The sequence below is a fragment of the Castanea sativa genome, chromosome 12 (assembly GCF_040712315.1).
Source record: "Castanea sativa cultivar Marrone di Chiusa Pesio chromosome 12, ASM4071231v1".
Lineage (NCBI taxonomy): Eukaryota > Viridiplantae > Streptophyta > Magnoliopsida > Fagales > Fagaceae > Castanea > Castanea sativa.
The window spans coordinates 31530126-31543633 of NC_134024.1; the positions used below are offsets into that span (position 1 = coordinate 31530126).

Sequence of the window (13508 nt, forward strand, 5' to 3'; positions counted from 1 at the left end):
GGGAGTCTCTCATACCTAAAATCAACCCAAAATCTTCCACCTTCTTCATTCTTAACATACCCCCTCTACAGAGAGGTTTATCAATCGGAACCTCAACACAAATTCTAAAAAATTTGGCTTAATTAGCTTGCATAGCCCGCTTGTCCACTTCTAACACCCTTCCAATCTTACTACCAATATTCTTCCCAATTTCTTCAGTCATATTCTCAAAAGGTAAACCCCAAATCTGCACCCAAAAAGGAGAATGGGAAAACCTAATATTCTTTGACGTTAAACCTTTCCTCCACTTACAGAGAAGGAGAAGGTTGTTGTCAAAATTCCAAGGACCACTCTTTTCAACCCACTCTAACTGACATCTTGAGCTGAATTTAAATTGCAAAATATTATTCCCCACCTCCACAATCCTCGAGTCAGAACCCATCTTCCAAGCTACCTTTAAGGTGTTCTTCAAAGCTCTTTGATTTTGCTGACGATCAGAAAGTAGACGCCCAAATAAGCTTAAAGAGCATTCTTCAAAAATTTCAGACCTACTAATATTTGCAATGACTATATCCTCCTCTTCTTCTTTTGTGAGCTTTAACTTTTCCAAACTATTTACTACTTCTTGAGGACGAAATAGCAAAATAACCCTCAGTTTCTAACTATATAGTTAGCAGGCCCGGTTTGCAAACTATATCATAAACTAGCATCTCGAGTCTAAAAGACTCGATTTTGGGGCTATAAATCGAGTCTTTAATGCTCGATTTTTATAGTCTAATTCTGTCTGATGTGGCATTTTTTCCACGTGGAATATACCTGAAAATCGAGTCTTAAAGACTCGATTTACAAACCCAAAAAAAATTAAATCCAAGTCTTTTACCATCTGTTCCTGAAATACACAGCCATCAAAATTCATCACGACAACCATCAAAATTCATCACCATGGGAAGATCACGCAGACCCCAGTACGCACAAAAAAAAAAAAAAAAAAAAAACCATTGCCAGATCCACGGCGACCTGGGTCGCGCGAACCTGGGGTGCGGCGGCCTGGGTCGCGCGACCTGGGGCGCGACCCAGGTTCGCGCTGCCTGGGCGCGACCCAGGCCGCCGCGCCCCAGGTTCGCGCAACCTTGGGCGCGGAGGCCTGGGTCGCGCCTGTGCGGCGCCGCGAACTCGGGTCGCGCCCCAGTGTCGCGCGACCCAGGCCTCCGCGCCGGTGTCGCGCGAACCCGGGGCGCGGCGGCCGGGTCGCGCCTGTGCGGCGCGAACCTGGGTCGCGCCCCAGGGCGCGCGACCTGAGGCGCGGCGGCCTGGGTTCGCGTGGGTCGGCGGTGGCTGGCGGCTGGCGGCTGGGCAGATCAGCGTGGAAGAGGAAGAAAGAAGCAGATCAGATCAGGTGAGAAGAGAGTGAAACCCAGAAAAAATAAAGAGAAAGAAGAGGATATATAAAGGATATAAATCGAGTTTCAGATACTCGATTTCCAACTAGACGTCACATGAAAAATATGTCACATCAGATGAAATTAGACTATAAAAATCGAGCATTAAACACTCGATTTATAGCCCAAAATCGAGTCTTTTAGACTCGAGATGCTAGTTTATGATATAGTTTGCAAACCGGGCCTGCTAACTATATAGTTAGAAACTGAGGGTTATTTTGCTATTTCGTCCACTTCTTGATCCATTCAAACCCAGAAAGAAAAAAATGGGCTACAGCCACTTTGAAGAAATGGTGTACACCAAAAGAGAACCCTTAGAGAGCTTCTCAAGGGAGGGAGTAGCTCGTACCTTGTTAAGAGAGAAAGCAGACTCTGACCACCAGAGAGAGAGAAAAACTCCTCCAGGGTAGAGAGAGAAACCTCACGGTTTTTTTTTATTTTTTAAATTTGATATATTAAACATTGTATACATATTGACATTATTGGAGTGTGGTGGGCTCATTTGATGATAGTAATGATTACGTACATCAGCTAAAGACCATAAGTATCTAAAGCTGAAAATAATAGTAAAAATAATAGTCTTACTATTTCTAGCAGATTAGCAAAAGGACCTTTTTGCAAAAAATTCGAAGTACCATGATCAGCACATGGTCATAATTTCACCTTGAACAAGCCAAGTCACTAGTAACCTTTTCTTCTGAATTTATTAATTTTAAGTTGAGAAAATTGTCTAAAATTGTTAAAAGGAAAGACAACCTCAAGCGCTTAACATTGCAACAATAAAATTTCCATCCAATGAAATATTTAAGTTCAACATCAAGTGCATCATGCTACAACACAACTCAAACAATGAAATATTTTAAGTTCAGATTATCTACTTATGCATTTGGATCATTTTCTCACCAGCTTCTCCTTCATCCTCTCAACTGCAGCCTTCAGAGTTCCCTCATCCTTGCAAAATGTAAATCGCACTAGATTCTTTCCATCTTCAGGGTTCAAGTAAAACACACTAGTCGGAATTGCTACAACCCCTACTTCCTTGATCAGATACTCACAAAATGCAACATCATTTTCTAGCCCAAAAGGTGTGTGATCAACAACCACAAAGTATGTCCCACTTGATGGAAATACCTTGAAACCGACAGCCTTCAATCCATCCACTAAAATTGCCTTCTTTTCCAAGTAATCTCTCTTTAGCTCCACAAAGTAAGAGTCTGGGGCTCTAAGGGCTACTGATGTTGCCCACTGCATTGGAGTGGAGGTAGCAAAAGTTAGAAAAGAGTGTGCCTGCCGCACTCCCCATGTCAAATGTGGGGGAGCAATTGCCCATCCAATCTTCCACCCTGTTAAGGAGAATGTCTTCCCCAAGGAATTCATTGTAACTGTTCGTTCGTACATTCCAGGAAGAGATGCCATGGAAATGTGATCCATTTCAAAAGCCAACTTATCATAAACTTCATCGGTGAAAACCAGCACATCATTCTCAATGCAGAGGGATGCAATCACACTGAGTTCCTCCCGAGTGAACATTTTTCCTGTTGGGTTATGTGGAGTATTTATAAGAATTGCACGTGTATTTTTTGAGATAGTGTGCTTGAGTTCATTGATGGGGACAGCAAAATCCGGAGGACGCAATGTAATGCACTTGACATTGGCACCAGCCATGGAGAGAGTGGCTTCATATGAATCATAAAAAGGAGCAAAGAGGATCACCTCATCACCAGGATTTATCAATCCTAAGATAGTAGCAGCAATTGCTTCTGTGCACCCAGAGGTAACAGTAACTTCCTTGTCAGGGTCCACCAAAAGTCCAGTATCCTTCTTGAACCGTTCGGAAATGGCATTGTTTAATTCTGGAACCCCAACTCCACGAGCATATTGATTTTTTCCATCCTTAATGGCTTGAATTGCTGCTTCCTTTACAAACTCAGGACCATCAAAATTGGGAAAGCCTTGGCCAAGGTTTATTGCCCCATGCTTAATGGCGAGACTACTCATTTGTGTGAAAATTGTGGTTTTGAACTTCTCCAATCGCTTTGCAACCTGACAAACAAATGCCAAAACACTTGTTGCAAGGAATAGTAGACACAATATAAATAATGACAAGCCATTCCCTTTTTCAAACAGAAGTAAAAACTCCAGAGAAGATATGTTTAGAAAAGTAATTATCACCCCCCCCCCCCCCCAAAAAAAAAAAAAAAAACAGAGGAAAGCTAGTTCAACAATGGGTCAGGCTCTCTGACCCTCAACAGGATAAAAAAAGTTCAAAGCCAAAATTGTAAACATGCTTTTATGGTTGGATGCTCATCTGGGATTTTTTGTATGTGTCCCAATTACATTCATAAAAGTCCATGCATGTATAATGTATACACACGAGTAGCAGAATCAGATATGAACATTTGATGAAGAACATGATATGGATCAGAGAAATCATAATCACTATGGTATCATCTAAGCCCCCAGCCCCCCCCCCCCCCCCCCTCCTCCAAAAAAATCTCCAGGGACTGGACTAGCACCCATCCACAAACATAAATTTGATACCACAGATGTCAAAGGCTTCTGGAAGTAAATAGTGGGAGGCAGAATGTAAATAGCTCAAACAATGACAAACTTAAGCCCTTACAGAATATAAAAAAACTAAAATAAGATAGAAAGGGCATTCCCAAAAAAGAGAATAGAAGATACTAGTCACCACATACTTGCGCAAAAACATATTACCCCATAACCTAACACAGATATAGTTTCGGAAATTGCAGAAATTCCATGGACTGCCTTTTATTTCTTTCACCAATTAATCACACCCACCTCATTTGACAATCCAAGCATTGAATTCCCTAAGAGGAGTGGAAAGTGATCTTGGACTATTTGGAACTAAAATTTTGAATTGTTGATATTTTTAATTTTGATAATCCAGTGTCCATCTTCAGAAGCATTTAATTACATTTCACATTGTATAGTTAACAACTAAATTACATTAGTTAATTGTGGTCAACTAATTACCATTTGAAATGACTCCAGAATGGAAATTCACCTCTTGTTTTCTAAGATCTTCTAAGTGAAAAGAAAAAAAAAAGTTTTGTACCCAGCACACAATGCTCCCAGTTTTTGCGGGGTTTGGGAGAGGTATTAAAACTAAATGTTGCATTACAGCAAACAGTGCATCACAATTCCCCTTAGGTGGCAACTAAATAGTGGGATTAGTCCGACTCTATATATCCTACATATCAAAGCTGCGCCTTGCTAACAAATGGCACCCTGTTGCCTTTTAGGGACGAACAAAATCATAAGCATTTAAACGTTTGCTACCCGAACATTTGATGAACTAAGTAGAACGATCCATAACACACAAACATACATATGAGGGGCAAAAATCATCAGAATAGGGGTTGCCTCTTTCTTGAGGGTATTTGAAGATGCATGCAATCTTCTGATGAGACTGCATAGCAATTAGCTTCAAAGGCGTAATAAATAAGAATCACTCACTGCCTACAAGTAAATACACAAACAAAGGCTCACACAGTCTAGTCAGACTGCAACATACAGCAGAACCTTCTTTATTCTCACACTCAGAGCCAACAACTATTAACATTATTCAATATCAAGCAGGAATCCAATTCATGCATTGCTAGGACTCCAATTCCCCAGTGAATCTACTATTCATACGCATCAGTGTATGCCATGCATGTCAATGCAATTTACTTGCACCAAATTTCAATCTAATCACCCAGAAAACACAAACTCTAAATAGAACCAACCAAAATAATACCAATCAACAAAACAAATTATAATCCAAATAACAATTCAACCAGCTAAAATTCAGATACTTCAACAACAACAAAAAAAAAAAGAGCCTTAAACCAAATAACACAAAAAGGGCCACCCACAAACACATACAAAGAAGAAATTTAGATAACAAAAACGAGGCCAAATGACAAAATGGGAAAACCCCATTTCATTTCAAGAAATATTGTGAAAAAAAAAAAAAAAAACAGAAATCAAAGTGGGTAATAGTTACACGCACCTGTACAGGGTGATGGGTCTTCTGGGTAGCCTCGTTCTGAGTTGTGACGGCGGCGTTTTCCGTTGAAACAGTGGACATGGTGGCCACAAGAGATGGGTAAAGATTACAGCTTTCCCTCCTGCAGCCACGAATATTATGACCCAGATGCTTAGAAAAAGAAAATAATTTGAAACGCAAAGGGCATGTCCAGGTGCAATGGACCTGCATAACAAAAGTGTGACTCATACAACAACTACTAGTGTCTTTGTTTTAGGGTAAATTCGCTGTGATACTCGGAAGAGATTTTTGAGCGCAGACTTGAGAGGTTAGCTCAGACCAGCTGGGACTTTAAAGTGAGGTTTCATCCCACTCAGAATTCATTATCAACCGCATGATGTGCTGACTTTGGTGGGTCAATGATTGATTGTTTATAATATAATAGGCATGGACTAGGCCATGGCGATTGATGTGAATTTTTTTTTTTTTTTTAAAAGAAGTGTTCACTCTTAAGGGTTACTTTTTCACCTATTAGAGCATTAGAGTCAGCATGTTTAGTTTTAGCTTTTTTTTTTTTTTTTTTTTTCTTTAATTATTTTGTAGACTTTGGAGAATTTTTGTCCACATGATTTAGACTTCTTAATTAGTTTTTATTTTATTTTGTAATACACTTATGTGGCGTTTGGTACAGGGAATCCACATTACTCCTGGCATCTAGATTCTCAAGAATGTGATTCCTAGGAATGTAGCTATTCCTATGTTTGGTTCATTGGGAGATTCCCAAGAATGTGAGATGATATTGTTTGGTGTATTCTCAGGAATCTTAAATGAATTATTTGTTTTTCCCATTTTGTTCTTAGATTTGAATGTGAAGTACCAAGCCCATTAAAAAAAAAATCTTCCTTTAAATAAATAATGAAAAAATATATATAAACTATTAATTAGTCCTTTAAAAAAATATCTTACTCTAAATAGATAGATAAAAAACATTATATAAACTATCAATTAGTAACACATTCATTAAAACTGTGATCTAACATTTCAAAATGACAAGAATAATACAAAAATAACTATTAGCAGAGTTATTTATCCTGTTTATGTTGTTTTGGTGGGAAAAGATAAAGACAAGAGAGAAGATATTGATAATTTGTTTTATAGTTTATCTTAATTACTTAAATGATAAGGAAAAAAGGTTAAAATTGTCAATTTATAAAAAATACAATTTCTTTTAAGTTTGGAAATCTGGATTCCCACATGTTTTAAAGGGAATCCACATTCCTACTGAGAGGGGTTTAAGGATTCCCCTGGCATTTGATTCCCTAACGTAATTTGCAACCAAACATGGGAATCTTTAAACATTCTTGGGAATCCTAAAACATTACCCTGTACCAAACGCCACTTTATGCCTTATGAGATTAAGGAGGTGTTTGGTAGTATTGTTTAAACAATAATTTTTAGTATTTAAATAACATTACATATATTTTTACACACTTTTTCAATTATACGTATTTTCATAAAACAACATTAACATTATTAGAAATCTCTTATTAAATGTGTCCTAAGTCATTTTGTGTAGTTCTTTTTTTTTTTAATATATTTTTTAACTCAAAATCTTTTTCCACCTGATAAAAGTCTGATTGCGAAAAATATCTATAGTTAATGGCTCTTTTTTTTTTTTTTTGATAATTAATTAATGGATCTTTGTTTGTTTGTTTGAGCTGTCTACTCTAAGCACAAAAATGTCAGGGAAATATCTTTTTCTTTAGGTAAAACATGTCATGTCTACAGTCTATCCGAACAACAACAAAAAAATGACATGTCAAAGTTCTGTGTCCTAGAACTAGAGTACACATGACATGACACTTTTAGATAGAATATATGTGGATTCACTACCAGCATCATTGTTGAACTGTGGGCATCAAGGGAGGGGGTGAATTTAGCTATTCAAATGAGTCTTCAGCAGCTAGAAATTAAACTTGATGCCAAGGTGATTGTGGACATGCTTAACTCTAATAAAAATCCTAACACAGCCTACGCCCCTCTGTTATCTGACTGCAGGTTGCTTCTCGCCAAGGTTCCATAAGTTAGGGTAGCTCATGTGTTTATGGAAGCTAATAAATGCACCGACCTTTTGGCGAAGAAGGGCTGCTCCATGATGAATGATTCTGTTCAGTTTGAACTTGTCAAGATGTAAATCACAAGTTCCTTGTAAATTCAAAATATAGTTCATAGTCGATGATGAAATTGGACGTTTCATTTGCGAAGACTATAACATATCAACTAAGATGATTTGTCTTGATCATGGAAATGGAGATTTCTAGTTGGAATGTTGATATGTTTTAAGAGTTAAGACACATTAAACTAGACCGCTGTGAGATTTATTATTCTCTAAACGACTATCAAATTAATAAAAAATCTCACGACTTTTATTTATATCAACTCTAAATCCTGAGAGAATAATGCACTTGATCATGAGATGGAGGTTGCTATGATATATCAGAAGTGAGATCTATTAGTTACGGTCAAAACCTCAGTATGTTGGGTAGCCATATTTAGTGTTGATGGAACATATATTCTCAAGATGAAATTCGTATTCTCTTAAAGGAAATACAAAATATTCCCTTAAAAGAGATACAAAATATTCCCTTGAGATAAGTTTAATGGGTTTGGTTATTCAAAGAGTTGGGTCCAACCACTTTAGTAAGGAATTACTAAAGTATATATTTATGGAATTGGATTTCATAAATATATAATGAATAACTTAAAGGATTAAACCGAGTACTCAAGGATTAAGATGTAGTAATCTTCAAAGTGGTAGTCTATATTCATGACTTTGTATTACTATGAATATTTTATGAAGGGATTGCATGTACAATAAAGTCTTGGGATATAATTTATAGATAAGGCCTAGAGTGCAACTATATTTATATAGTGGTATTAAATATAGTTAATTGTAACTTCGGACTTGTCAAGAGTTGGTAGAAAAGTCCAAGGCCCATTGGAGCTAGTGTCTTATTGGTCCCTTTTGGTCTCACTCCAAGCTACACACAAGAGCCCAATTGGAATGACCCAAAAGGCTAGCCCAATTAGATAATTAGTTATATATAAGGAGAAAAACATACAAAATTTTTAAGAGGGTTTTTCATGAGACCTTTTCATAAGTGTTTTTTATACAAGGAATGAAATGGTTTGTATGTGAATGTTGGACACTCTCCTATTCTCTCTTTGATGAAAACTGATTGAGAGACCACACATCTTGGGCATTAAGTGGAATTGGAGTGAAGATTAAAAGTATTCCCAAGTGCTTCTGATCTTCGGTTTTGAATTTCATCGCTCCAAGGTACGCTTTCTTGTTCTCTAATTCTGAAACTTATATAGTACATGTTATCAATTGCAAATGAAGTAGATCCGTTAATTTTCCGCTACGCATGTTTTGTATGAGATACAAACAAGTTTTTTCCTGTATTTTCCAACAAATGGTATCAGAGCGGTCTTCAATTTTGAATTGTATAACATGTTTTGTGAGTTTTGGAATTAGTGACAGTAGTTTCATGTTGTGAGAAATTTAATTTTCTACATGGTTGTTGAAACTATGATTTGATGAAAACTGATTTTGATGTTATGATGTTGTTTAAATTTTGAGTTTAAGTATGTTAAATTGAATTTTAAGGCTATAGCATCAATGATATTCAGTTTAGATATCAATCTGTGTCCATTGTGTTCATATGATGGTTGTTTTGTTCATGAAAACATTAAAAAAACTGTCTTAGAAAAATTCTGGAAAATTAGAAATTCGCAACGCTCGATCGATCAAGCATCTGTTGAGCATCGATCGAGCTAGCAGAAGTTTTCTCGATTGATCGAGGATCTGTCGAGAATCGATCGAGCTTTGCGGAATTGTTTCTCAATCAATCGAGGATCTGTTGAGAATCGATCGAGCTTTGCAGAATTGTTTCTCGATAGATCGAGGATCTGTCGAGAATCAATGGAGCTTTGCGGAATTGTTTCTCGATCGATTGAGCATCTGTCGAGGATCGATCAAGGACTAATGATCTAGAATTTTCTTAAAGTGTTCTTTATCTATATAAAGAACAAGGATGTGTGTGATGAGATTACACATGATTCTAACTAAAAGACCTAATGAAATCAAAGATATTAGTTAAATAGAACTCTTAGTCCTAATTGTTTTGGGACTTGTCTTTTAAGAAAAATTTTAATGAGATTAGAATTGTTGTATGTTTAAAAGTCCTTAATTTATTTTAATTAGAAGTTTTAATGAGATTAAGCTTAATTAAAAGGTATATAGTTTCTAATGAGATTAGAACTTTTCTTTTAGTAGATTAAGGATAGAGTTCTATATAACTAATTTTTTATTCATTAGTGTTTAAGGAATCCTAAATAGTTTAGGACTTCTATTTTATTTAGTGATTATAATGAGATTAGAGTCTTGAACAAGTGCAAGGTTATTAGTTGTGATGGGATCACAATTTTTTTTTTTTTTAAAACCCATATAACAAGTGGGAGTGATTGAATAACTATTTTGTTAAGTTTATTGTAATGTGAATAGATACATTGTCTTGACTTCGAGTCTTGCATTCCATGCGGAGGGTATTTATTTCACGGATTACAAGGTTAAACTTCTTTGTGGTTGCGCGAATGTTCGTTGCGCTATAGTGACGTGACTTAGTAATATCACATCAAATTTAAACAATTAAACACATTTGATGTGTAGGGTTAAAATTGTGATTAGATCAATGTTTTTAAGACAAACCACTTGTTTTAAAATTTCTAGTGGGAGAGAGATATAAGGGTTGGATCTCACGGCCTCCATTATCGGTTCATAGTAGTGTGGGTAGGCACCTCATCTTGACGTATATGCCTCGTGATCCCAAAGGAGGGTGTTTACTGTTAAGGACATATTTTATGTAGTTGGCTAATCCTTTGACAAAACGCACTTCACTTGTATTTGGGTAAATCTAAATAGGTTCAAGATGATCAGTACAAGTGGTTAAATTAAAGACATGAAGATTACTCAAGAACTGCTTAAGAGAAGTGCAAACTGCAGGTCTCGATACCTCTTCGACAGAAGCTCGATTTGTTGAGATTCATCAAAGCTCAACAGATGTCCCAATCGATCGAGCTTACGGGTTTCAGATTATAGCCAACAACGTTTTTACTCTAAAAGGTTATTTGTTTATGGGTTTGTATAATTCTTATTAGACTAGGAAAGCCCAAGATTTGTGTAAATCTATTTGGAATAGGAGAGCCCATTAAAGCTCCTATTTAAAGGAGGTGAAAAAAGAAAAACCTAACCCTAGAGAACTTCATAAGACTTTCTTTTTGAAACCCTAGCCTTCTCCTACAGAAGAAAGAGTTCTTGCTGCGTTTCTTGTATGCCTTTGGGTTTTGTAACCAAGTAAAGTCTCTTGCACCAACATTGAAGATCTTATTGGTGTTTCTATGTGAAGCTACTGCAAATCAAGTACAACAATTAAAGGGTTGCTGTAAAGTTAGTCACGTATTGGGATTCGTGCAAAGGAGTAAGTCGCGTACTGGGATGCGCGCAATTGGTTAGTCACGTACTTGGGAGCCGTGCATCGAAAGGAGAAATTGTCACTGCAGAACAAGTCCAATTAGGTATTGGGGTAAGAGTTCAACTGTAGGTTGGTAAGGTACTTGGGATTCCTTTACTTGTAACCGCTTGTTGTGATAATAGTGGAGTTTCGGGAGTGGTGACCTTAAATTCACCCGGTGGGATTTTTGCCGTGTAGGTTTTCCCCATTCGTAAACAAATCATCGTGTCATTTATTTTCTGCTGCATACTTTAGTTTATTGGTGATTTGTTTGTGCTACCACGCGTTTGCATATTAATTTGATTAATTAATAACTTAGCTAATTAATCAATTTAATCTATCACAAAGGGTCAATACGTTTTTGGCCTATCATTTACTTCATAATACTACAATATTGAACTTACCTGTTTAAAGTAGTGTGAACAAGCACCTCGTCTTGGCGTATATGCCTCGCGATCCCAAAGGAGGGTGTTTTGTTTCATGGTACTACAAGTTTAAACATTATAAAGGGAGATGAAATGTGGCTACACATGATTCTAGATAATGCTGTACACTAGACTAAGTATAATGTTAATCTCCCAAAGGAGCTATGTCATTATTACTTAGAGGCTGAAGGCAATACAGCATATTATTGGTGTATGATAAGAGTTATCATGATAACACTAATAATGAGAATAGTTCTCAACCAATTAATGCGTTTATAATAGACTTGCTACTAAGGAATTATAGACATGGATTGGGTTGTTGTTGCACCTAGTATAGTATGTTTTTTGGGTTTTATACTATATGGTTATGGATGCAAAATATAATGTCCCTGTAATTATGTTCATAGTCTCAAAATAAAATTGTCATAATTTTGTTCTCTAGCTACTATTTTTATTGAATCACATTAACTAATATATAATTTTGGACATGGTATTTAAAGGAGCTGAAGTACATATATATGTTTTGATTCAGCATTATCATAATTTCCTATGCATGATGCATTAATGGAAGATGGCTTATGATATGATCATAATCTCCATTGAAATGTTAATATGTTGCATTGGTTTTTATCTCAAATGTACTACAGCATGAGATGCAAGAGTTAGTACTAGATTTAGACTTTATATTTTTTTTTGAGCAAAATTTAGACTTTATATTAAGTTTAAATGAGATGTTTTGGTATGAAATATCGTGCTACTAGACGATATTCAATATAAGTCATATTGAGTGCCAAGAAAAGCTTAAGGAGTTCTAATTCTATATCATTTTATGAAAATATTTTATTTTTAAAATGAATTGGAATTCTTGGATGTAGAGATTAAATGTTAATCTCATATGGATATGATCCACAAGTCTTTGTTAGAATCATTTGATCAATTCAGATTGTTTTGAAAATGATTTTCTTTTATACTATCTGAATTGTTGAGTGAGTTCTATGCAAAGGAAGACATCCTAAAAGCTAAGGCTAAGATCAATATGATTTAATCCAAATTCTTAACCTAGACCGAAAGGTAAGGGTGGTAAGAATAGGAATTATAATTTCAAACAGTTGGACAAGCTAGTTGCCCTAGTAGTTGCCAAAAGGAAATTAGACTAAAAAACATGACCAAAAGGAAAGAGTTTCCGGTTTTGGTAAAGTTAAGCTTTGTCCATGATTATTTTCTAGATGGAAATTTACATGTTTTACTTTTAAAACAAAAGTTTTCTTCCTTTAGCAATGTAAGTTTTGACACTTATGTCTAGATCTTATTAATCTAAATGATTTTCCAAGATTGGTGAAAAATGGGCTTTTAGAACCATTATTTTGTTTTATTCCTAGTCTATGAATTCTATTTAGAAGATAATACGATCATGGGCTTTTAGAACCATTATTGTGTTTTATTCCTAGTCTTTGAATTCTATTTAAAGGATAATAGAATCTAGGGTTCCTTTATTGTAAAGGAATATAGTTTCAATAACTTCTTTTAAGTGGTGCATATATGAAGGAGGAATAAGACTCTTTTAGAAATAGTAAAGTACATGATTAACATTTCCATTTGCTTATTTCTTTTGGAGATATACTGCAATTATTACTATACATTTTCTAAAACTAATTTCAAAAGTTTGTTCCTAGGACATTAGTCAAATTGTGGATTGGGTGAAAACCTAGTATATGATACTTCTACTTTTGGAGATATCCAGCACTTGTGCTAGAAAGGAAGTCTAACAAATTGAAATCAAAAGATAGAAAAATGTGTGTTTATGTTGGATATCCAAAAGGAATTGCAGAAGATTGTTTTGGTAGTCATAAAGATGACAAAGTGTTTGTAAAGTACAAATACAAAGTTCTTGATGATAACTATGTGAATAATCTTAAAGCAAAACATAGAATTGTTCTAGAAGGAAGATGTTAGAATTTCTTGTAGGACAACTATGAAAAACATTTAGAAATGAGATGGTTGTATTAGATACACCACAAAGTATTATTCTAAATATATAGCTAGTACACAAGTACAATATCGTAGTGGGAGGATTGTTAATTTATATATATAAAAC

General features: G+C 35.7%; 1 protein-coding gene across 1 annotated transcript; it reads right to left on the minus strand.

Annotated features, from left to right (window-relative positions):
• Positions 1-2178: 2178 nt before the first annotated feature.
• LOC142619558 (uncharacterized) lies at positions 2179-5754 on the minus strand. The gene is made up of 2 exons (XM_075792697.1): positions 5440-5754; positions 2179-3461 (listed from the first exon to the last, which is right to left on the minus strand). The coding sequence occupies exons 1-2, from the start codon at positions 5662-5664 to the stop codon at positions 2310-2312; spliced, it is 1377 nt and encodes a 458-aa protein (XP_075648812.1). The 5' UTR covers positions 5665-5754; the 3' UTR covers positions 2179-2309.
• Positions 5755-13508: the final 7754 nt, after the last annotated feature.